The sequence below is a fragment of the Panthera uncia genome, chromosome F1 (assembly GCF_023721935.1).
Source record: "Panthera uncia isolate 11264 chromosome F1, Puncia_PCG_1.0, whole genome shotgun sequence".
Classification (NCBI taxonomy): domain Eukaryota; kingdom Metazoa; phylum Chordata; class Mammalia; order Carnivora; family Felidae; genus Panthera; species Panthera uncia.
The window spans coordinates 22,896,625-22,922,454 of NC_064813.1; the positions used below are offsets into that span (position 1 = coordinate 22,896,625).

A 25,830-nucleotide genomic window follows, 5' to 3' on the forward strand; every position below is an offset into this window, starting at 1 on the left:
CGGGCTGCTAAGGGCGGAGGGCGGTGGTAGCGCTGGCGCTGGGGACCGGCTCGGCGGTTTCGGGAAGCAGTTCGGCTACGGCTACCGCTTGCGTTGCTCCGCATCCCGCCCTCGGCACGGCTCGCAGCCCCCTTGCCACCAGCGTCCGGCAATGTGTCCCACCGGCCGGGCGTAGCCGCTGCGCGTGCGCGGAACCGCAGGGCCATGAGCGAAGCCGGCGGCGGCCGGGGCTGTGGGTCCTCGGTCCCCCAGCGAGCGCCATGGAGCCTGGTAGCGGCGACGGCCGCCTTCTGCCTGGTGTCGGCCACGTCTGTGTGGACGGCGGGGGCCGCGCCCATGAGTAGGGAAGAGAGACAGAAGCTTGGGTAAGGGTGCCTGGAAGCCTGGGGTGGGTTTCTTCAGGAGGTGGACCACAGGCGAGGTGCCTGTCATTGCGACCCGGGCGTGCAGTGGCCTCTCCTGTCGCGATTGGGACAGTTGCCCCGCGAGGACCCTGGCGGGGAGGACAGGGTCCGGGAAGGTGGGGATCGTCGCCCGCAGTGCGACCTCGGGGGACCATCGGGGTGTCGCCTGGGCCGTCGGTGACATGTGCAGCCTCCTTGAGGCCATCCGTGGTGTGTCAACGCAGCTGCCATGTCAATGTCCCGTGAAGGGGGCTACAGCTCGTGCCACTACGCGCCAGAGCCCTGTGGTTGTCTTTCGTCGGAGACGTGGTTAGATTCTCGCACAAGTGAGCTCCCAGCTGGGAAAATGTTGCTGATCTCACAGTAGTTAAGGAAATAGTCTTTACACCTGTTACGGAAAAGGGGGCGTACGTTGAAATTTGAACTTTACACATTTACCATTTCCTTGCAGTGTTTTGTTGCACTGCACTTTCTAATAGAACAGTATTTGATGGTATTACTTAGAAGCCTCAGTTAATTATACCTGTTCCCTTTGTTCAAAGTAGTCTTATCAGTCTTGAGAGTGTGATAAAATTATCAGTTATATTTACAGCATTTAATTGGGCGTCACTATTCCTAATATATGCTAGGTCCCACAAATTAATAAGAAAAAGCCAAGAACCAGTAAGAAGATGGGCAAAGGGTATGAAGAGTTAATTCACACAAGAGGAAATGCAAATGATCAATAAACATGAAAAGTTACTCAATCTCTTAAATGTGAGAGGTGGCAGATTAAAGCAATGAGACAGCTCTTTTTTGCCATCAGATTAGTACAAAACACAGGTACTAACTAACTGAGGTGTGAGAAAAGACTTGGTGGGAGTGTAAATTTGCTGTAACTTACTGACAGTATCTCCTAAAATTTAAATTGTATCTACTCTTTGATTCATTAATCTGGTCTCAGGGAATCTATCCTACAGAAATAAAAGCACTCTTGATGTAGAGATAGGTATACACGGATGTGCATTTTTAAGGACTGGAACTGTTTCTTGGAGCATCTGTATTATGGAGTAATATTCAGATATTATGGAGGAGGTAGAAGGCCATCCAGGATATATTCCCAAGACAAAAATGCAAGTTGTAGAATAATATGTATAGTACCATCCTATGTTCTTTTAAATGCAGAATAGAAATTGTCAAAGCTCAGAAAAACATGGAAAGATGATTACCCCTGGGATTAGGATGGAGGTGAGATGGAACCATCAGTTTTATTTTATATACGTACTTCCTTATTGTTTAAATCATTGCAAGAGTATTAGTTTCTTAGTAAGACAACGATTAAGAAATAAGAAAACAAAAGATGCTTGATGGAAAAAAAAAGTATCAGCTACCAAAACAAAAATATCAGGAAATTCTCTTTTAAAAAAAATTTTTTTTTCAAAGTTTATTTTTGAGAGAGAGAGAGAGAGAGAGAGAGAGTGCGAGTGGGGGAGGGGCAGAGAGAGAGAGGGAGACACAGAATCTGAAGCAGGCTCCAGCCTCCATGCTGTCAGTACAGAGCCTGATATGGGCCCGGAACCCACAAACTGTGAAATCATGACCTGAGCCGAAGTTGGATGCCCAACCGCCTGAGCCACCCAAGCGCCCCAGTAAACCCTTAATAAGTATCTTACATTTTCTCTCTTTATGAATTTAATGTATCCTCGATAACTGTTTTAATGAATGCCCTGCTCTGTGCCAGGTTCTTTACAGCTCTGTAATCCTCCCTGTTTCTTAATGAGGTGAATGTGATTCCCGTGGTGCAGATGAGGAAATTGAGACTCAAGGTCAACTTGTTCAAAATCAGAGTTAGTAAATGGTGGAACCAGTATTCAGACCCAGATCTGTGTGACTTCAGAGACGTTCTCTCCACTGTGTTGCACTTCATAAGATTTGGAAAGAGAAGCTTAAGTCTAAGGATGGAACGTATCTTATTTGATCACCACTCCCTTTTCTCTTTTTTTGTTAAAAATTTTTATTTGAAGAAGAGTCATTAGTTAAGTCATTTGTTGACCAAAATTAATTTTTAACTGGAAGAATCCAACCAAAGTGGCTTGGAATTTCAGCTCCAATTTTGAGAGTAAGAATCTGGAGCTATAAACCGCAAATACATAATTGCTTGATTGCTTTCCCCTCTGGGAATTTTCGGGAACCTGAACTCTGATTCATTAGGTTTACCTGTATGATTTTTTTTTTAAAGCCCAAATAATGATTTATGATAAAAAGCATAAAATGCCCCACCCTTTTTCCTATCCTACCAAGCCAAACTGATGATACGGACTGGAATTATCACTAATAGTAAAGAGTTGCTCAATTGCTTACAGTTTATGGAATTTTTACTTGGTCATATGTAGTCTTATCCTTCCTGGAATACATTGTTTTTTGTTTTTGTGATTTAAATATTACAGCAGTTGTTAATGTTCTCTTTTCATTAAAAATAAAAAGTATAAATGCAGTTTCTATAGCACATTGGCAGGCAGTGTAATTTTAGATAAAGCTGACTTACAAAAATTATTTTAAAGCGAAGAAAAAGACAATGTTTGAACTATGGATCTGATTTCCAACATATTTTTATTCACTTGTTGAATAGATATAAAACCATCTTAGAGACATTTTCTTCTGTTGAGTATAGTTATCTACCATTCTGTATTTAAATATGACTTTGTAGACTTACGTGTTTAAGTAGGAGAGAGAGAGCACTGAACTGGATATTAAATATCTCCACTTTGAAGTATGTGTTGTGAAATCTGATGATCATGTACTGCATAAATGTAAGGGTTGGAAAATAACACGGTCTCATATGCAGTCGTGATTTATTCATAATCATGAAAATCAAGGGCTTACGAAGTTTGGGTTACCGAGTTACAGTTTATGTTATCTATAATGCGTGTGTCTGGGCAGTGCCATTGCCAGTTAAAGGAATTTGTACCTCTTGACAATAATCTTGTATTGATTCCATTTCGGTGAAAGGAAGAAGGATTTCCTTATTCCATTTGTTGATATCAGTGCTTGAAAAGAAAATCTTAACATTGTTTTTGGTTGTTTATTAGCTAATTTGAGAGATCTTTATCATTTGTAACATAATAAAGAAATGTATGGAAGAATTCTTTAAGATACTCCATAGTTTTCTGAGATAACTTGGTCCATATTCTGTCATACATATAAACACATACAGAATTAATGTTTTAGCAAAGTGATAAGATCTTGTTTTAAATGATTGTTTTAAAATGATTATTCATCAAAAGTTTGCCAGGCCTTATTCAGTTTATAAGTTTGAGTGTGCTTGATTTTGCTGGTCATTATAGCCAGGATCTGGAAATTAGTTCTTTTCTGTCTGCTAGCTTTATTATTACCAGTGTTTCATTATCCATGGTTACAGTTTTTAAAATGAGAATTTCAACATAACAGGAAGTAAAATAAAATTATACCCAGCCATTTTCTCTAACACTTTCTTCAGTTCTTGCTATTAGTGATTGGAACTTTGGGAATAATAGCATTAATAAAAGATTACCGAATTATTTTTCCTTTGCTAATTATTTAGATATTTGGCTTTGTCAAACCATAACATTAAATGTAGAACAAGGCCAGCTGGGTGGCTCAGTTGGTTAAGCGTCTGACTTTTGATTTCAGCTCGGGTCATGATTTCACAGTCCTGAGGGACCATGAGATCGAGCCCTGAATCAGGCTCTATGCTAGGCTGGGCCTGTAGCCTGCTGAAGATTCTCTCTCCCACTCTTTTTGCCCCTCACTTGTTTGTGTGTGCGCTTTGTGTGCTTTCCTGCTCTCTCTCTCACAAACAAACAAACAAACAAACAAACGTAAAACATTTGTAGTTTTTTGTATAGTTGTCAAGACCCCAAACTTGAGAGTGTTTAATTGAAAGACTAGTTAGTTGGTCCAGACAGTACAGATTTTGACTTAGTAAATCTGATGTGGGGATCAGATATCTCCATTTTAAACAGTCATCTTGGGGATTTTAAGACACAGAGATAGCCAAAACACACAAATTTCTTTTTGAGGATTATTTTTCTCATTTTATTTATTTTTTTGATGTTTATTTTTTGAGAGAGACAGAACAAGCAGGGGAGGGGCAGAAGGAGACAGAGGATCAGAAGCAGGCTCTGTGTTATCCAGCTGTCAGTGCACAGCCCAATATGGGGCTCAAATTCACGAACCTTGAGACCATGACCTGAGCTGAAGTAGGATGCTTAACTGACTGAGCCACCCATGCGCCCCTATTTTTCTCATTTTAGAGATGAATATTATTTATTTGACTTTTGACAGTTTTTTAAAGGAGCAGAGAGTACATCGTAAAATCATAAAATTGGTCTTTTGAAAGTGTGAACAAATATGTATTAATAAGTATGTATTAAAGTAAGCATTAGTGATTTTATTTAAAAGGGAAAGTAGAAGCTGTTAGAGTACTGTTATTTCATATCCTTACACACCCACCCCTCTCTTGCTAGAGTATATATACTCTATATAAGCAATAAATGGTAACAATTCTTCTTTTGGAGGTCTCCAGCAATATTCTTCCTTTTAAGACAGATGTGTTAAATAATTTTTTTAAGAGGTAATTGTTTTTCAGCATCAGACTTCCTTCTCTGTGCACGGCATCCATCATTTATCAGTTTTCTTAGGGAACATAAGGTAAATTTTACATAAATTGCTAGGAATAGTAAAAGTTTGGCCTAGCCCTGTGTGTTTCATGAAAGCTTGTCTATTCACACTGATGTATTTCTTGACTCTGTTTATGTCTTTTTCTAACTATTTTTTTCTTTTGTTTTTTAATTGGTGCACGTTTATGAAGGAGCTGTAGCTTTTTGAAAAACAGTAAATAGAATGTTCTTAACTTTTTTCTATTTCTGCTCTTTTAAAATTAGGAATCAAGTACTGGAAATGTTTGATCATGCTTATGGTAACTATATGGTAAGTAAAAGGCTTATCTTGACATAATTTATGTGAGCAGATGGTTGTATCAGCACAGTCACCTGGGAATTTTGAAACCTGAATTAATAGCACATTATTTTAAAGGAAGTTTTTAAGAAACAGTGCAAGCAGAGGCTAACAGAGTATTCCTGATAATTGGTTCTTAGAGGACCAGTTTATTAAATAGGTAAAAATTGAATTAGATTATGAAACTTTGTACTTAGGTTGTTTCCTTTGGTACTATCAACAGTGTTTATTGAGTGGTTTATATAGCTAGATACTGTGGATGTACATGAATAAGATGTTCTCTCTGACCTTCAGGGAAATTATTCTCTTAATTAAAAAAAAAAACTGCAATATTACTTTATTACTCTGAAGAAAACCGTTGCTTAAAAGAGACAGAATATGACCTAGTTTCTGTCCAAATTTGTCTTCATAGTGGTCTTTGAATATATTTTGCTTTTCAGATACACTGATTTGTACGGTTGTAAATGTCTTAGTGTTCACTGGGGTTGAAATAGTTTCAGTTTTGCAAGATGAAAAAGTTATGGAAATCTGTTGCTCAACAGTGAATATACTTAATGGTACTGAACTTAAAAATGGTAAATTTTGTGTTACATGGTTTTTTTCTTTTTACCACAATTAAAAATTTAAGGGGCGCCTGGGTGGCTCAGTTGGTTAAGCGTCCAACTTCAGCTCAGGTCATGATCTTGCAGTTTGTGAGTTTGAGCCCTGCGTCAGGCTCTGTGCTGACAGCTTGCTCACAGCCTGGAGCCTGCTCTGGATTCTGTCTCCCTTTCTCTCTGCCCCTGCCCCGCTCACACTCTGTCTCTCTCAAAAATAAATAAATATTTTTTAAAAATGAAAAAAAGAAAAAAATTAATACCCAGGTGCTTGGGTGGCTCAATCAGTTTAGCATCCGACTTTTGATTTCAGCTCGGGTCGTGATCCCAGGGTTGTGGGATCGAGCCCTACATCAGGCTCTGTACAGGGCATGAAGCCTGCTGAAGATTCTGCCCCTCTCCCCTGCTCATGCTCTCTCTCTCTTAAAAAAAAAAAAAAAAAAAAAAATGAATCCTCACACAGTACAGGGGAGCCATTTGGAGGACAGTAGGGCTGAGTGGGTTGTAACTGCCCCCCTACTTCTCCGTGCCTCTTTCCCCTTAATACAATGATCTTAGACTCCAGGGAAAAAGTGTTTAATTTCTAAAAAGATGAACTAGCAGGGAAAATTTGAGAGTTGCAAGAAAATTTTCTGGGTAAATGTGTGTCATTTTGAAAAGAGTAATCAAATTATTCTGAGAATACTTATGACTTTGTTCTTACGTTTTAAAATATGCTAGCAGATTTTCTTTTAACATGAAGGCCTATGAAATATAGTTGGGAAAAGTTTGGCAAAGAACTCATTTTGATTCTGCTTTAAGTATTTTGCAACTGATTCTGTGAATCCATTTTTACATATATATTACCCAAATATCTTCATATATTAACATCTTTATAAACATCTAAGTACATACATACTTTATGCATTTTTGTATTGTTTCAGCATGTTTTATATTTGATACTTCCTGTTCCTTTCTGTAGTGCACATTTTAAAATGTTTTTTTTTAAAAAAAAAATTTTTTTTTAAATGTTTATCTTTGAGACAGAGGGAGACAGAGCACAAGTGGGGGAGGGCAGAGAGAGAGGGAGACACAGAATCTGAAACAGGCTCCAGGCTCTGAGCTGTCAGCACAGAGCCCAATGCGGGGCTTGAACCCACGAACCGTGAGATCATGACCTGAGCCAAAGTCGATGCTTAACCAACTGAGCCACCCAGGCACCCCACATTTTAAAAGGTTTTTAGAAAATAATGGTAATGAAGTTTCGGGTATTTTTGCAATATTGAAAACACCGTTTTAAATTCATATCTAAAGCTCTTGGCCATTTCCTTAATATTTCTTTCAAAATTATTTCTCTCTGGTTAATTCTATTTGAGCCAAGCATAATTTAAAAAAGCTAGGCTAATAGTTTTGAGGTGGTCAAACGGACCTATGCTATACCCTCAAACCTTAGTCATCTCATAAATGCATACTTTTGGTTCCAAAGTTGAATAGCTGGATCAATTCAGTACATTTCTTTTTTAGAGTTTGTTTATTTTATTTTTGAGAGAGGGAGAGAGAGAGAGCAGAGTGTGAGTGGGGGAGGGCAGAGAGAGAGGGAGACACAGAATCCGAAGCAGGCTCCAGGCTCTAAACTGTCAGCACAGAGCCCAACACAGGGTTCAAACTCATGAACCGTGAGATCATAACCTGAGCTGAAGTCTGACTGAGCCATCCAGGTGCCCCAGTTTAGTACATTTCACCGTGAAGAGGATCCTGTCTTTGTAAATCACAGTATCTTTAATGTCTCTTATTAGGTAAATGGCAGAAAGTTTTATCAATACATTTTTTCCTATTATAGAATGCACTGTAGTAAGTGGGTTTATAACAAAGCAGACACTGAGAACAGCTCTCAGAGGACTTCCTGGTGTAGTTCCTATTTATTGGATCCTAACTGGGAAACTTTGGTATACCTGCCTACTTATAAGATCTAAAGGAGAGGGATTTCAACCCCAAAGATTGGGAACTCCTGGAATTAACACTGTCTTCCATTTTTCTGGTGGATCCACACCCATCTGCAATCCACCGCAATAGATATTTTTATCATTTATTTATTTATTTCTCCGTTTATTTATTTCAAGAGAGACAGAGAGAGTGAGCGGGAGAGGGACAGAGAGAGAGGGAGAGAGAGATCTGAGGCATGGATCCAAGCCCGATGTGGGGCTTGAACTCACGAACCATGAGATCATGACCTGAGCCAAAACCAAGAGTCGGACACTTAACAGACTGAGCCATCCAGGTGCCCTGCAATAGATATTTTTAAACGTTCAACTCTTTTACAACATGAGTGACTTTTGTAATGTACTTATGCTCAGTTTATGTGAAATTTGTAACATAAGATTTGGTCTAGAATTCTCACTTCCCCTTTTCAAGTTCTGAGCTAACCTGAAACAGTTCTAAAATATTAAATAGAGACCAGGTGCTCTATATTTGTTATTTGAAGTCAGTTGAAAATTTTTTCCAGTTATTGTACTCAAACAGTATTAGTTTGCTGTAGAGCAAAAGTATATAGATTTTGGAATTAGATGGATTTGAGTTCTAATTCTTTCCTGGCTAGTTAACAGCTGGGACCCTAAACAGATCATTTAACCCTCTGAGCAATGTCTTCCTTTGTAGCCTGTAAGATGGTTGAGAACAGGGATCATTTTAATATGATTAATATTATGATTAATAATATGATTTTAATGAATTTTTAATAAATTCATCTTTTATGGTCTTGTGCCTAAAATCATGCCTGGTACACAAATGCTTATTTATTTATTTTTTTTAAAGAACTGAATTGTATTCTTGTCAAGATGTAATCAAATAGTGGGTTTTTTTGTATTTGATTATTATGATATATCTTTGCCTCATAAATTCAAAGAAATCATTTAACAAGCTTCATTAAAGATATGAGTTTATGGTGAATTTTGGGATCTAGAAGTTTACTTCTTTTGTTGTAGTTAGTTGCCTACTATGCCGAAATATAAAATGCCTGGCACATAGTGGACTGTTAATAAGTGTTGAAATCTTTTCATTTCTCACTAGTCCTTCTTAATATTACTCTCCATTCTAGTGCGCGTTTAGAGCAATTCCTTTTAACTTCCTTAGTTCGTAGGAAAACAGTATTTTCCAAAGAATACAATATAAAGAGCAAGTGAGAAGTCTGGAAATGGGACAGGACACCCTAAGGTAGCTGTGTCACCTGCCAGCTGGGTTGCAATGAGACAGTTAACTAATCTCCCTGAGCCTGTTTTCCTCATCTCTCTCCAGTGGTTATTGCCTGCTCCACACTGCCATTGTAAGGATTAAACAAGTTAATATCATTCAAGTGCATAGAACTAGTGTCAGGCAAATAGGAAGCCCTGTATAAGAGTTTGCTGTTATTGTTACTAATACTATCATTATCCATTCTCTGCCTGAGATTGAAATTGCCCTCCTAAACTTCATCTGGATTCTAAACTCGTTCCTCAGATTGTGATTAGAACTTCTTTAAAACACACATTCTTTTCTGTTCTAGGCATGTACCCTTTGAGCTTATTTTTTTCCTTGTTTTTGTTTTTGTTTTTGGATTCCCCAAGTTCTGCAAATGTTATTTTTCAATAACAGTGCCCCGCCAGCTTTAGGTAGGGCAATACAACTCTGCCATCTTTTGTTATATCCAGGCATTTTCTGATTTTAAATATTTTAAAACCAAAATATTTTATCAATATTGGTTTAATATTAATATAATAACAACTATGTTTGACGTATCTCTAGTCCCAATCAGACTGCAGTTCATCCACAATAAATTGCACAGATGGCTTTCTTTTCCCCCCAAATAACATGAAATTTGATGTTTGTTTTGGCAGTTCTTGTGTGGCCTAATTTAACCTCAGACCATAGCCACTCTAGCACTTCTGTTAGTATGTTTTTAGTATTTGTGCTGAGGTTAGTTTGCAGATTAAGTTAGACAACAAAATGGCATGTATTTAGGCCACCAAATGCAGAACTGCTTTGGATCTGAGCTCTTTGACCTGATATTTGTCTCCTGAGGTTTTTCCTGTTACTGTAGACAACTCAAACTGTTACAAGTTGTAAAAAAACAAAACAAAACAAAACAAAACAAAAAAACTGTACTTTGGTAGAGCCCTAAACATTACAAATAAACTTTAAAAGAGTTGGTAAGAACAGTTTCTTGTAACTCAGTGGAATCATACCTAATAACCACTTTTAAGCTTGATTTTGTGAGAGCACGGTTCAAAGAAACAGTAGATTAGTCCTTATCATTGGAACCAAAGGAACTGTTTTAAAGCGTAACTTCCTTAAAAATTTCTAGATTTGTCTAAGTTTTCTTAGAATTACTTTTTTCTCCTAATACTACTTCCTTTAAACATTTTTTATTGTGGTAAAAAGTATCATAAAATTTACCATATTAACCATTTTTAAGTGAACATTTCTATGGCATGAAGTATATTCAGCATGTTCTGTAACCATTACTATCTGTTTCCAGAACGTCTTCATGTTCCACATTGGAAACTCTGTACCCGATGTTTTCTTTTTGATAGTTTGCTCATCAAAAAGAGTAATTCTGTAAATAAAGTACTTTTTGAAAAGCAGTGCTATGGCTGGGAGGAGGTAAGTTAGGAGCTTAAATGTGCCTTTTTTGTGTGTAGAGGAGTGTGGGACTACCTTTTTGTTAACCACTGTTCCTTGGTCTGTACTTCTAGAGCATCCTAAAACTGCCAAAATGACAAATTCTGTAGTGTTCTCTTGTGATATTTTATCATGACACTCTGATACTCTATATAGGACTTGAACTTGGTAGAACACAGGTTTTTTTTGTTTGTTTGTTTAGTTAGGTATAATTTATAGACAAAAATCTTTAAGTGCACAATTCTGAGTTTTGACAGTTGTATACATTTGTTTAATGACCACCACAGTCATGACATGACATTTTGGTCACAAAACTTCCTCGTGTTAGCAGTGAGTTCCTTTTCCACACCTCTGACCTCCGGCAACCCCTGTGATCTTTCGGCACAACAGTTTTTCCTCTTTAGGAGTTCATATAAATGGCATCGTATAGAATATAGTCTTTTGATTCAGATTTCTTTTGTTTAACATGATGCTTTTGAGATTTTATCTATGTTGTTGGATATACCGTAGTTCTATTTGTTGCTTAACCGTAGTTCCTATTTGTTGCTTAATAGTATTCAGTTGATTTGATAGAACACATTTATTTATCCACTCACCAACTGATAAATAAATATTAGCCTTGTTTCTGGTGTTTGGCTACTATTAAAAAGACTGCTGTGAAAATTTGCTATGCATGCAAATTTTTATAAGGACATATATTTTCATATATTTCCCAACTAGGAACGGGATTGCTAGGTTATATGACAATACGTTTGACTTAATAAGGACTGCAGGGGTGCCTGGGTAGTTTAGTTGGTTAAGCATCCAACTGTTGATTTCGGTTCAGGTCACGAGCTCATGGTTTGTGAGTTCGAGTCCTGCGTCAGGCTCTGTGCTGGCAGTGCAGGGCCTGCTTGGTATTCTCTGTCTCCCTCTCTCTGCCCCTCCTCCGCTTGTACTCTGGTCTCTCTTTTTCTCAAAAATAAAACGAACTTAAAAAAAAAAAAAAAAAACTACAGAACTTCCCTAAAGTGTCTGTAATATTTTGTATTCCCCCACCAGCAATGTATAAAAGTTTCTGCATCTTCCCCAGTGCGTTGTATTTTCAGTCCTTTTAATTTCAGCCATTCTAATGGGTATGTAGTGGTATGTTCTTGTGATTTTAATTTGACTTTTCCTGATAACGGGTGATGCTGAAAATCTTCCTGTGTGCTTAGTATATCTTTTTTTAGTGAAGCCTCTGTTCATATCTCTTGTCTATTTTAAAATCAAGTCATTTGTCCTGTTATTGCTGAGTCATAAGAGTTCTATATCCTGGATATCCTTTCTCACCTATATTACATATCACAGATATTTTCTCCCTATATGTGCTTTGCCTTTTCATTTTCTTAACAATGTCTTTTGAAGGGCAAATGTTTTAAATTGTGATCAGTTTTCTTATTTTCATGCTGCCTAAAAAATATTTGCCTAGCCCAGGATCCCAAAGATTTTCTTGTTTTCTTCTAGGCGATTTATAATTTTAACTTGTTCATTTAGATCTATCACTCATTTTGAATTAGTGTTTATATATAGAATGAGGTGAAGGTAAATTTATATTTTTTTCTACATGGATATCCAATTATTCCAGCACTGTTTGTTGAAAGGATATCCTTTTATCACTGAATTACTTTGATATCTATATAAAATTAGTTAACCATATGTGCATGTATTTTTTCCCATTGATCTGAATATTTTTATACTAATATCACACTGTTGTAAGTGTGATGTTAAGTTGTGAAATCAGGCAATGTAAGTCTTTTAGCTTTTTGTTCTTTTTCAAAATTGTTTTGGGTATTCTAGATTCTTTGCATTTCTGTATAGATTTTAGCATCATATTGTCAATTTCTACAAAAACGCCTGTAGAGCTATTGATTGGGATTGTGTTGAATCTATGGCTCAATTTAGGGAGTTTGACTTAACAATATTGAGTCTTCTATTCCACGAACATGGTATCCATGTCCATTTATTTTGGTCTTATTTAATGTCAACATTCTTTTGTAGTTTTCGGTATACAGGTCTTACACATCTTTTATTAAACTTACATATATTTCATATATTGATGCTTTTGTAAATTGTAGTTTTTCAGATTTGTTTGTCCAGTTGTTCACTGATGTTATACAGAAATACAATAACTTTTTGTCGGTTGATCTTTGTATCCTGCAACCTTGCTAAACTCACCTGTTATTTGTAGTAGTTTTTTGGGGGAAATTCCTTAGGACTTTCTACATTGTCAATCACATCATCTGCAAAGAGACTTTTCCTTCTTTCCTTCTGATCTATGTGCCTTTTATTTCTCATTATTATTACAGTGGCTAGAACTTCTAGTATTATTTTGAAAAGAAGTGGGAAGGTCCTTGCTTTTCTCCTAATTAGGGAGAAAGCAGTTAGCCTGCACTATTAAGTATGATGTTAGCTGTTGGTTTTTCATAAGATGTCCTATAATAGGTTGAGTAACTTTCTTCTCATTTGTAGTTTACTGAGAGTTTTCATCATTATGGAATATTGAATTTTGTCAAATGCTTTTTCTAAATCTGTTGATATAATCTTCCTAAAAAGTCTGTTAGTAGTAGGACTTTTCAACAACATTATTATTTATCATTTATTCATTTCATGTAACATTATTTCATAAGTTATAATTGATCAAAAACCAAATCGATTGATTTATTGGAAACTTTTTTCTCATGTAATTTTGAGTACATACTTTATGCTAACATTCTGCTCTGTAGAGATTAAATCTTATGAGACAGCTGCACTTTTGTTGTTGTTACTCGTTTCTCCTCAGTGCTGAGAAACATTTCATAAAGTACACTCTGTAAGAGGACAACAAATGTTCAATGTAGGAAGTAAGTCTGATAGTTTAATAATTTAGCTAAATGAAATCCTGATACCTGAAAAATGTTTTAATAAGTGAATGTAGTGAACAAAAGAGAATAGGAAAATTTGGGGTGAAAAAGAACTGATAAACTTATGCAGTTCAATCAGTAATTAGCATATGCTGTCAGTATGTTGGAGATGGTATATTAAATATCAGTTCATTTTTGGGGGGAGGAATACCTTATCTGCCTCAAGGAGGGAGGTATTTAAGAAGGAGGATATGGAATATGACATTTTAAAAATGTGTATAGCTTTGGAAATTAAATAGGTTGATATTTTTAATAACTCACTTTTATAAATAATGCCTTTGATGTTTTTAGGAAAATAAAGTCTCTTCCCTTTGTTTTCAGAATTGGTTTTACTAAAGTCAGTGTTTGATGCTGCTTTGACTTGAGTATTTTAGAGCAGGGTTCTGTCACTTCAGTGCTCTCGTAAATTTAAAATCTGATATGGAGAGCCTACTCTGTTTTGTTTTATGTATTTGCTCTTGCTTTTAGCTAGGCACATGTTCTACTTAATTTGTGTAGGACTCTTTTCTCACCTGAGTTTTATTTCTGAGTGATAATCATTAAGTGTGTTTCGTGGTTCTGTGTCATAGCAGTATGAAGTAGTTATCCCTTGTTCTGGCAACATACTGTGAAGAGAAAGTATTCCTGTACCTCAAATAGACAGGATGTTTGACGTATAATCATGGCTGCTTATTTGCCACATATGCACTGCTCTGGATTTATGCAAACCAACTGTAGTTCACTTTGTGGTCAACCCAAAGAAAAGGCTGTGGTTTTGTTTTTATCCTTAATCTTGAAATAGGGGTGTGTGAAGTATTTTTACATCTGGTTCAAAGCTCCCTAATTTGATTATTCTGCTTATAATTGCTATTAATGTTTTTCTTATCTAGATAAGCCTAGGGTTTGAGTTTCATATTTAATTTCAGACAGAGGTGTTTGCGCATGTATGTGTTTTTGTGAAACCCTAAAAATAGTAGTATGAAGGCTTCTAAGCGGTGGTTTCGCTAGTAAGGAACTCTTTACAATTAACATTTGAATGATCTCTTACAAAGTTGCAAAATACCTCGGCAAGCTGAAAAAGATACCACTTTTTTTTAGTTACTTCTAATTGTTTATGTGCTAAATAGGAAAGTTAAGCAATCAAAAATAGTATGCATTCTGGGAAATCATAGTTCTGTTGGGATTAATACTAAAAAAGAAATTAGGAGCTTAATATGTTAAAAGACCTATAAAAGTTATTAGAAATTTTGTTCAATTCAGAAATTAGTAGCTGCATGTGGATTCTAATTATAGTGCAAGCAGTTGTTGTCTGGAATCCTTTCCTCAGGAAATGAATCATTATGGAGCACTGCACTTTTTTAAATACCTGAAGGATTGCAGTCTTCAGTGCTTTTTGTATTCTTTAGCCTACTTTATTATTTTTTTGTCCTTCCTTTTCTGTTTGACCATGTGTTTAGTGTTCCTATCCTTTATTCTGTTTTTCTGCCGCTATGGATTTGGAATATAGATAACTGAGTTTAGTGAGAGGCAGTAGGATAGAGTTGGACGTGGAATTGGGAGTTTTTCTGCTGAACTCCAAGAATTAAGAACCATAGGGGCATACAAGTATAGGACGTACAGGTCATTCAAAAAAGGGTCGGACTAGTCTTAGAAACTTTGCCATAGCCATACTCAATGCAAGAAGGTCATAGAACAGTATCCTCAGATTTCTGAAGGAAAGAAAATACATCTCAAGCATTTTATAAACATTTTATTTTTCAAGTGTAAGACAAGAGACATCCTAACCCAGGAATACCAGAGAAGTAACAACACTGTTGACACTCTTTTCAAACCGACAAACAAACACCTATCTGAGGACAAGTCCAGGCAACCAATAGCTGAATCAAAATAAAAAGTCAGGAATGGAGAAGCCACAGAAAAATGGTGTGTGTTGACTACTACTTAAGGTAAAATTCTAATACTAGCATCTGTGAGAATTATGGTTCTAGACCAGAATAGAAATGTTATAAACATCTTAAAATCTTTGTCAAAACATTTAAAATTCTTGTGGAACCTGGGTGGCTCAGTCGGTTAAGCGTCCAACTTCAGCTCAGGTCATGATCTCACGGTTTGTGAGTTTGAGCCCCATATCAGGCTCGCTGCTGTCAGCATGGAGCCTGCTTTGGATTCTCTGTTCCCCTCTCCCTCTGTCCCTCCACTGCTCATGTTCTGTCTCTCTCAAAAATAAATAAACCTTTAAAAAAAAACCATTTAAATTCTCTTCTAATGGTTATAAGTATACAGAGAAGATTTTAAAATAGCAAAACTCATGTTCAAAATATTAGACACTTTGCAAATTGAAGTGTTACTTCTTTGCAAAAACTAACAAGAGGATCCGATAGTTCTTGCCTGGCTTGCCTTCATCTCACTGTGTGATCTAAAACAACAGAGCACACATCTTCTCTGTGCAGTGGTGAATTGTCCCCCTTTCAAAATTTGGATCCGTTTGAAAAATTTTGCCCTTTGCACTATGTACCCTGAAATACCTCTGGGAATTTCTTTAATGGGAAGCGTTGTGCAGGTATCGTTTCCCTTGTGACATCTTCACCCTTTATGTTGCAACTACTTTCTTTATCTTTGTAGATAATTATGCCTTCACTTGGTTCCTCCAGCTGTGTACCCGGCGTCTCTGGAGTGATCTGGCGTCCTCTACATTCCGTGGCCAGCTGTGCTATACCCCATTTACGTTCAGTTCTATTTGCATTTTCAGTGTCCTCATTTTCCATTTCTTTGCTGAACTTTCATCTCTGTTGGCTAATCTTTGTTGATGATCCATTTTTGTAAAATCATCAAACTGTCATGCACGATTACCACTGGCTGACAAGGAGACAACTGCACACTTGCTGTGCATGAACTGAAAAATAGATACACAGTGATCACATCACTGACAGACTTCGAAAGAAGTGTGTGGTTGATCACGGATCATGATGAGCATCTGTTACTTACATAGGGACTTGTGGATCGAAGAACTGGCACTGAAGTTTGTGTTTTGTGCACTTACTGCAGTTAATGTACATACGGTGGTTGAAGTTTGAACCATGTTGTTGAGGGTTTATTTAAATAAATTACAGAAACTTGTATATAGTGAAAGCAAAGACCGCCTATAATAACATAATTGACAAAAATCCTAAATTGAATGGGGAACAGTATGAATGTATTAATCCTATTATTCTTGTCAGGGAGTCAGTAAATACTGTCTGAAATTGAAATACATGAGCACAGTGATCTAACCTCTAAATGTTTTTCATAATCATATCATTAATTTTAGAGGAATCTTTTAGGGACTGTCCCCTAGAGAAGAAAATATAAAGTTCAGCAGGTCTTTCTGGTTTCTGTCCTTTTCTGTTAAGACCTGTAGCCATTAGGTGGGGATGTGCCAGTCAAATTTCACTGAGGCAACTATCCAACTTAAAGAACCTACCTCTGGCTTGCGGCCATGTGTGCAGGGCCAGTTCCATCAACTCTCATACCCTTTGGGCATTAAAATAATTCCCACTAAAGCCTCTGTTTATTTCTAATGCCCATGTTGTGGTCACTGCAGCTTCATCTTCTGTATCCCATTATTCACTTTTGGTACTTAAGAATTTCTTTTCTTGTTCTCAGGCTCAGCTGTGTATTTAAAATAATTGAGGGGTGCCTGGGTGGCTCAGCCAGTTGAGGGTTTGACTCTTGATTTTTGCTCAGGTCATGATCTCACCGTTTGTGGGCTCAAGCCCCACATCTGTCTCTGTCTGCGCTGACATTGCAGAGTCTGCTTAGGATTCTCTCTGTCTCCTCTCTCTGCCTCTCCCCTGCTCGGGTTCTCTCTGTCAAATAAACATACATACATACATACATACATACATACATACATAAAATAATTTAACACTGACACAACATTTCTGTGTGTTTGTAATAAGAGGGAAGATTTTTTTTGCATGTGCTTTTTTTTTTCAACGTTTTTTTTGGTTTTTTTTTTGTTTTGTTTTGTTTTGTTTATTTTTGGGACAGAGAGAGACAGAGCATGAACGGGGGAGGGGCAGAGAGAGAGGGAGGCACAGAATCGGAAACAGGCTCCAGGCTCCGAGCCATCAGCCCAGAGCCTGACGCGGGGCTCGAACTCACGGACCGCGAGATCGTGACCTGGCTGAAGTCGGACGCTTAACCGACTGCGCCACCCAGGCGCCCCGCATGTGCTTTTTTACCATCTGGATTAGAAATACTCTGTCATGGTCATTCTTAAAAAAAAATTCCTCTCAAAATAATATTGCAAACATAAAATTCCTATTAATAACTATTAAGAAATGGGTGAAACCTATAAAAGAAAACTAAATTCATAAAAGAAGATCTGAGATAATGTAGTGACATTCCTAGATGGGAAGACTCAATTGTTAATGGTATCAATTCTCCTCAAATTAGGCTCTTCCAGTTAAAATTTCAGTGGAATTTTAAGAAAAATTGAAAGTTTTCCAGAGGAGTAAATTTGAAAAAGTAGTTAAGAAAATTTTGAAGAAAAATAATTTGGGGAGAGTAAATTGCTATACTAAGTAGCAAGGTATGGTGCAAAGATAAAGTAATCAAGATAATGGTCTGGAGCAGGAAATAGATCTGTAGGGCAGTAGAAGTAGGAAACAGGTCCATCAAGCAAATCGGACTGTAGAACAAAATTGAGACTACAGAAACGTGTGTATAGACAATTTTGAACTAATCTGTATTTCAAGCAATTAGGGAGAAGATGGATTGTTTAAAAAGCAGCATTTAGAAAATTAGCTATTTTGGGGGGACAAACACAGTTAACGTCCCTATTTTATATCAAAAAGAGAATTAGATTCCAGAGGGAATTGGATCCTACATTGGATTGATCATCTCCTATATTAGTGAGAGTATTACAAGGATGTAAATTAGGGATGTCTTCAGTTTGATAGGTATCAAAAATTAAATATTTAATACCTTTGACCCATTGGGTCTATTTCTAGGGATTTAATCTATAGAAATAAAAGCATATGTGCAAAAGATATATGCATATAGATGTTTATTGTAGCATTGTTTATATATTGTGAAAAATTGCATTCAACCTATATGTTCCTCAATAGAGGAATAAGTAAATTTTACTGTATCTATACTTTGGAATATTGTGAGGTACTATGAAAGGCAATAGGCTCTGGAGGCAGGTTGCCAGGTTTGAATTCTGGATTCATCATTTACTAGTTGCATGTCTGAGCTTACTTAACTTTTCTGGGCCTCAATTTTCTCATCTGTGCGAAAGGGATAATTGAATTTGTTTCAGAGGGCTGTGTGATAATTAAATGAACTAAACTGCACAGAACAGTGCTTAGAACATAAGAACTCAATAATAATAGTTAATATTAAGTGATCATTTTGCAGTTACTAAAAAAAAAACCAAAAAACCCTAAAATTCTAGCACGGAAAAACCGCACTGTGATTTAAGTAAACAACTTTTAGAGCATTTTAGAGCAGTGTATGCATATGGCATGAGCAGCTGCTTGTAAATAAAATGTAAATTATGTATGTGCATGTATTTTAATATATGTGGATACATTTGGAAACATAAATGCCAGTCTTAACAGTTGTTACCTCTGGGGAATGAGATTGGGTGGAACAGGAGCAGATTATCAGATTTTTAAAGAAATATTTTTTTGTATGGTTTTTTTTTCCAAGCAGTTTTTCAAACATTTGTAACTAAAGTTTTAAAAACAGATCCCATAGACTGTAAGAATAGTAGAACTTCTAACTTTTATCTTACCCTGTTTTTTTAATAACTGCAAGAAGGTTGTGTCCTGGGTGATGTTTGCTTTCTCTTATTTTTCTCAGTGACTCACTAAAATTTTCCTTGCAGGAACATGCTTACCCAGCTGATGAACTCATGCCTTTAACCTGCAGAGGTCGTGTTAGAGGCCAGGAACCAAGTCGGGGTGACGTTGATGACGCCTTGGGAAAGTGAGCATTAACGCAGTGGGTGGTGTGGCACCTCCTGGGTCCCAAGTCTCAGGCTTCCTAGATGTAGCTTACAGTTGTATTTCTGGGGATTGGTTAAATTTCAAGGACTGCTTTAAGTATTAACATTAAACTCTTTTATTTCCTTCTGTTATCTTTTATAAAAAATCAGTTTACCTCTTAAATCAGTGAAAAGTTGTTTGCTAAGATGAATATAACTTTTGAAATGTATATAAAGTCTACACATTATAAGGTGTTGATGCTTTAATGTTTTTATTTGCTTTAAAAAGAGTTAATGAATATTTTCATTTGAAAGATATGTAGATACACTGAACGTTAAAATGTAATTAATGTTCAGGCTTTTCAGGTGCCTTCAGTGCTTTTTTATAAGTTACATTGTACTGTAGATGATTGGAAGTACTAGCTAATAGAAACTACCAGTCAATAAGGCATAGATACATCTTTAGTTATAAATTCATGGATAAAGTATTCAGAACTCTAATGGTTTGTATCTCATTATACTTGTTTCTTAGATTTTCCTTGACACTGATTGATTCTTTGGACACTCTTGTGGTAGGTTGGATTCTTCTTGAATTTACTTATTTTATAAATTTCATAATATGCACACTCGAATATGAATACGATCATTACACAGTAAGTCTGAAGTAGAAGTTTTCAGAATTTAAGGTGTTCTGCTTTCACACTATTGAGTTGATTATTTCACGTGAATGTCAAATGAAATTATGTAGAAATCATGGAGACAATGAAATAATTTGTAGATATGTCAGCTTATGTGATGGGACTTTTAATCAGGAAGGTTGCTTCCCTTTATACAAAGAGATTAAGAAAACATCATTGATATATTTGTTCCATGGCATACTACAGTGATAGTAAAATTGTTAAACTAGAATTCCTATAGGTTATATTCGTTTAAAAAAATTAATTTTTACCCAGCAGTGATTTTTGGCACTAAGTGATCACTTCTGGGCAATCCTTTTCAAGCTCATGGGATATAAAATTATTTTAATTAATTTTGATTGGGGATGGTCTGTTATGACAGAGGAGAAAGATTGAGTTCTAGGTGTCATGATTTCTAAATACAATATCTTTCTAGTTTTCTACTTTTAGACCACTTACAGTGTAAAAGTAGGCTTGTTTCAGGATTTTCCTTAGGACATAATTCTCAGCTTTGAGTTAATATCTCAACTACTGATTAATATTTTAAAAAACAAAACAAAAAATCTTTGGGGTGGCAGAAAATTTTCAGAACCAAGCTTTTCTTCCCAGTATTGTTTCTGCATTGTTCTTTCGCTAAGCATTTTCTTTTTCCTCACCTCTGCATTCCCCGCCCCCCCTTTCACTTCCCTCCTTCTGTACCTGGAGGCACAAATTACCACTCTGGGAGGAACTAAGTGGTGTTATTTATTTGTAACTGTAGCTGGGTTATACTCTTCGCATGTACCTTGATTGACATGGTGGAGTAAGCAAAGAGCAGTAGCTCTGTGTTAGGAAAGACCATAGGTGAAATTACGTTTATTTCTCATTCTGTCAGCTTTATCCTTCCCTGTGGCAAGTTCCCCATCATCTCTCTGTAAGCTCTTAGTTGATTTTCTTGAACATGGATCTCAGATATCATATGCTGTAAAACATTTTTATCAGAAATAAAGGAAAAAAGGTGGTTTCAGTCTGTGTAACTTTCCCATATTTAGAAATCTGTTGGCTTCTAATTGAGTGGTCATTAATTATTACCCAGGTGATATCTTTCAAGTTTTGCCAATTATATACTTTGGCATCGGTTCTCAAAATATCCCAGCAGCAGGAGCAGCAGCAGCAGCAGCATCACCTGACAACTTGTTAGAAATGCAAAATTCTGGCACCTCATCCCCAGACATACTAAATCAAAGTCTGGGAGTGAGGCCCAGTAGTCTGTTTTTTAACAAGCTCCCAGATGATTCTGATGTATGCTAAAGTTTGAGAAATACTGGATACTGATGCAGTGTTTTTTAAACTCCAACATACCACAAAGTCACCTGGGCACCTTGCTCATATGCAGATTCTGATCCAATAGACTGAAGCCAGAGCCCAAGAGTCTCTGTTTCTCATAAGCTGCCACTTGGTGGTGCTGCTATTGCTGGTTAGCTGACCGTGCTTTCGATGACATGGGTATAAACTTGAGTTCGGGCTCTTTGTGACTGTACTGATGTATGTGACCTTAGCCAAATTATTTAACTTCTCTGGGTTCCTGTTTTCACCTCAGAAGGGCCTAGACTAGGCATTTAAGTTTCCTATTCACTGTAAGGGATTATTTCTTACTGATCTTTGGTTCAGATTCAGATAAGTAACTCCTATTTGTCTGTTTGTTGAAGCTATCCTCAAGAAGGGTTAAGAAGGAAGATTGATAAAGTCTTACAAATATTTAAAAAATGATACTTTATATAAACTCTTTAAATTTTAGTATTTTCAAGTAGGAATAACCTAAGTAACTTATTACATATCATCATAACTTCATAACACTATTTTAAACATTTTCTTTTTAATTTAAACAGAAGAATTAAAGTAGTTTAGACAGTTTTTTTTTCCTACATTTAAAAGGAGTGCTTTCTTGTACATTTCATCAATACATGTATTAATATTTCTAATTTACTTTGCCTTGACTTTGTGATTATTTATTTTGTGATTTATTTGAAAATATTAATAGAACATATCACATATGTACATAAAACTCTATTTTTATTTTGGTCATACCATGATATGTTAAATAGAATTTCTGTTGTCCTAGTTTGATCTTTAAATTTAACCTGTTCCTGATTCTAGCCACCTAGTTTGTATTGATGTAATGAAACCAAGAACTAAAACTTTAAATTTATCTTAAAATTTTACATTACCATGAAATGTATAGAAAGAAAGATATCAAAATAAATTAAAGATGATGGGGGAAAGGAAGAGACCTGAATTCATCCTTTGTTATCACCTAGGAGCTTAAAAGGTCATCCACTAAGGGCGTCTGGGTGGCTCAGTCGGTTAAGCATCTGACTCTTGATTTCAGCTCAGGTCATGATCCCAGGGTCTTGAGATCAAACCCCTCATCAGGCTCAGCACAGAGTACAGAGCTTGCTTGGGATTCTTTCTCCCTCTCTTTCTCTCTGCCTCTTCCCTGCCCATGCCCTCAACTCACTCACTCTCTCTCTCTCTCTCTCTCTCTCAAAATAAATAACCCATCCCATCAACCAGTAGAGGATTTGGAGTGAATTTTCTAATTATGGATCAAGAGACTTTTCACTTTTATTCTCCTTTGAAACAAATAACACTGGTCCAGTTCTTGGAAGTAGTTCTCAGGAGATAGACTCAGGAAGAAGAATAAGATTAACAAATGATACTGAGAAGTATATGTGTGGGTGAGTGAAACAGTTGTGTTTTATTCTAAAAGTGATAAAGATATGCATCTGCGCTCGTTGGCTGCAGAATTTACTTGGACTTGGAGATTGACAAGGAAAAGCAGTTAGTTTAAAACCAGGCTTCATAGTATATTTTACTCAGGACTTACCCTGAATTTTACTTTTATTTGAATTTTAGTCAAATTCTTATGGAATGTTTTATACTTAAATTAGAATTTTTAGTGAAAGTATCGAATCAGGTGAAAAAGCACTAGAAAATATTATCGAACAGAAAGATAAAACAATCAAGTGAAGGAAAACTGTTTTTCATGGATTTAGAGTCTAAATACCACATAATTGTGCACCTGTCACCGAACAATCTATCACAACCATAACTCAGGAAGCCAGCAGCTAAGACCTGGCACACTGTCTTGACCAACCGCTCCCTCCTCGGGAATCCTGAGGGGGCTGGACAAATCAGAAACATAGCTCCTGGCTGGGTTTACCAACACTGGTGGCAAACAAACTCTGATAAACTCTGAGAAGTCAATAACTCAAGAGAGAAGGGTTTGGAAAAGAGATTTATTTTGGGTGCCGACACCTGGGGGAGGTGGCAGGTATAAGCCTTACCTCTTGGTAAGTACAGCTGACCTCTTGGCAGGCAAGATGGACACCTAGAATTTTATAAGGGGAGGTTGGGAAATGGGGTGGGGGGGTACATGCAGGAGAACAGGCAGAGAGCTTGTGATCATGGCGGGGGTCCGTAGGTGTTCAACTCATGATCATGGGCAGGGAAGGGGGCATGTAGGTTGTGGTCTTCTAGGCATCCCATTGATATCAGGGCTTTTCTGGTCTGGCAGTTGGAATGTCCTGGTCACTGCAAAATGTCTTGTCAGTGACTCTAGGAAGTTCGATAAGAAATAAGCACAATGGGTTGTAGTTAGAACTTGAGTTAAGCGGTCTTGTCTATTTATGGTTTTAACTGTTGGCATCAGTAGTTGAGCCTGAGGGCTCACTGACACAGTTTTAATTGAGACTGAAAAAGCAACTGAAATGCATTGGCCACTTTATGGAGCTCATTGCAAGAATCCATAGAATTCTTAGGATTCTAGATGCTCGTGGTAATAATAATTATAACAGCAATGATATTAAACACTTATTAAGTCAGGCACTCTACTGAAAGTACTTTATATATATTACTTAAGAAATCAGTCCTATGAGAGTAGGTATTTCTTCTTTTTATGGGTAAGGGAACAGGCTCAGAGACAGAAGTCACTTGACTGAGATTATACAGGTAGGGAGTGAAAGAACCAGAGTTCAATTCAGGGCTTGCTCTTGATCACAACATTATACTCCTCCTCAATTAGGGCTCAGGGCATCCATGGATGAAGATGGCAGGTTGTGTTTGGTTTAGGATCAGTCATTCTCTGAAGGATGTGTTTGTTCTCTTACAAGAGTAAGCAACCTAGGGGCACCTGGGTGGCTTAGTCAGTTAAGCGTTGGACTCTTGATTTGAGCTCAGGTCATAATCTCATGGGTTGTGAGATCGAGCCCTGCGTGGAGCTCTGTGATGACTACGGGGAGCCTGTTTGGGATTCCCTCTCCTCTGCCCCTCTCCTGCCTACTTGTGTGTATATATGCACACCGTCTCTCAAAAAATAAAAGTAAGAGTAAGCAACCTTTAAAATGATGTTTGGTGAATAGTTGATGTTTGGTAAAAAGTTTTCGAGTTGTTTTGACTTGGAAACCAAGTCAGTGAGATGAGTAGAGCTCGTCTCATGCAGCTCTAGGTCATGGGTTATATATTAAGAAACTGGTTTTGTGATGACTCTTGTAAAGTCTTAATGATATTTTCATGTGTCTAAAAAAGAAGTGTATAAAGATTCCTTATAATGTAGGCATTTAATTTGGGGGGGTTAGATACCACATTTTTATCATTGGCTTGAGATAAACATTTTGTTTGTGTCACTTTTTAGAGTCTTAAGGTATTAATTTGCTTTTAGTAGCCATTCTAACACTATTTCTCTTTTACTTGGTGAAAAAGAACTTTATTTTCATAACTTTCTTCTCCTAGGTATTAAATAAAACTAAAGAATTTGAAGATGCAGTGAGAAAAGTTTTAAGAGATGTTAATTTAGATAATGATGTAGTTGTATCAGTCTTTGAAACAAACATCAGAGTTCTTGGGTAAGTATGTAAGACACTAAAGCTATAACTTTAATAACAGAAAAGCCTAGGGCATACTGTTTATTTCTTGATGGTACTAAAGCAAGAAATTTCTTAAGTTTAAAAGATAAAAGTTGGGATATTATGAAACACAGCGGCTGTGAGATGGCCTTGCATTGTATCAGACACAGACAGCAGCAGGCTTTGGAAATAGTTGTAGACTCAAAGGTAATCCCTGTATGTTGTTAAAAAAAAGGACTAGAGGTTGAACATTTGCATATCAGCTATATCTCATATTTTTTGCTAGTTTACATAGTTTTCTATCTTTAACCAATACCTCTTCAAGCCAAATGAAATTAAACGTATATTACCTTTCGACTAAACAACTTGAGATGTTCTTAGAACATTTAAAAATACTGAATTATAGGACTTATTAATTCAGGTTTCAATGTTATTAAATTTTTATATTTAATGGTTACTTTTATGCTATTGTAACATGTTTCCTTTTGTCAGATAAAGTGAGTCTTCAATTTAGGAAATATTTCACAGAGTTTATTAATCTATTACATTTAATACAGAGTGGGGAGGTTTTTTAATGTTATACTGTAAGAATTACAGATTTCATGATATAGTTAAGTTAAATTTAAAATTTGTTAGAATCAAATGTTAAATTTGTTAAATTATTTCTAGAATATTCTTTTTTTTTCTGATATTCTTTATTTTAAGAAATGTTAAGGTATTAGAGAATGCCAAACACTTTACAGCAGATAGAACATCTAAAATTTTTTTGAACTGGCTGTGGTTTGCCATC

General features: G+C 36.5%; 1 protein-coding gene across 7 annotated transcripts in view; it reads left to right on the top strand.

Annotated features, from left to right (window-relative positions):
- The window catches only part of EDEM3 (ER degradation enhancing alpha-mannosidase like protein 3), a 68,956-nt gene continuing 43,126 nt past the window's right edge, over positions 1 to 25,830 (top strand). For 3 of the 7 annotated variants that reach the window (XM_049634084.1, XM_049634085.1, XM_049634087.1), the window contains exons 1-5: positions 2 to 365; positions 5,306 to 5,351; positions 19,382 to 19,482; positions 20,013 to 20,052; positions 24,928 to 25,040. In XM_049634084.1, the coding sequence (XP_049490041.1) occupies positions 205 to 365; positions 5,306 to 5,351; positions 19,382 to 19,482; positions 20,013 to 20,052; positions 24,928 to 25,040 (461 nt within the window). In that variant the 5' untranslated portion in view covers positions 2 to 204. The other 4 variants (XM_049634089.1, XM_049634086.1, XM_049634088.1 and 1 more) reach the window with 4 other exon arrangements.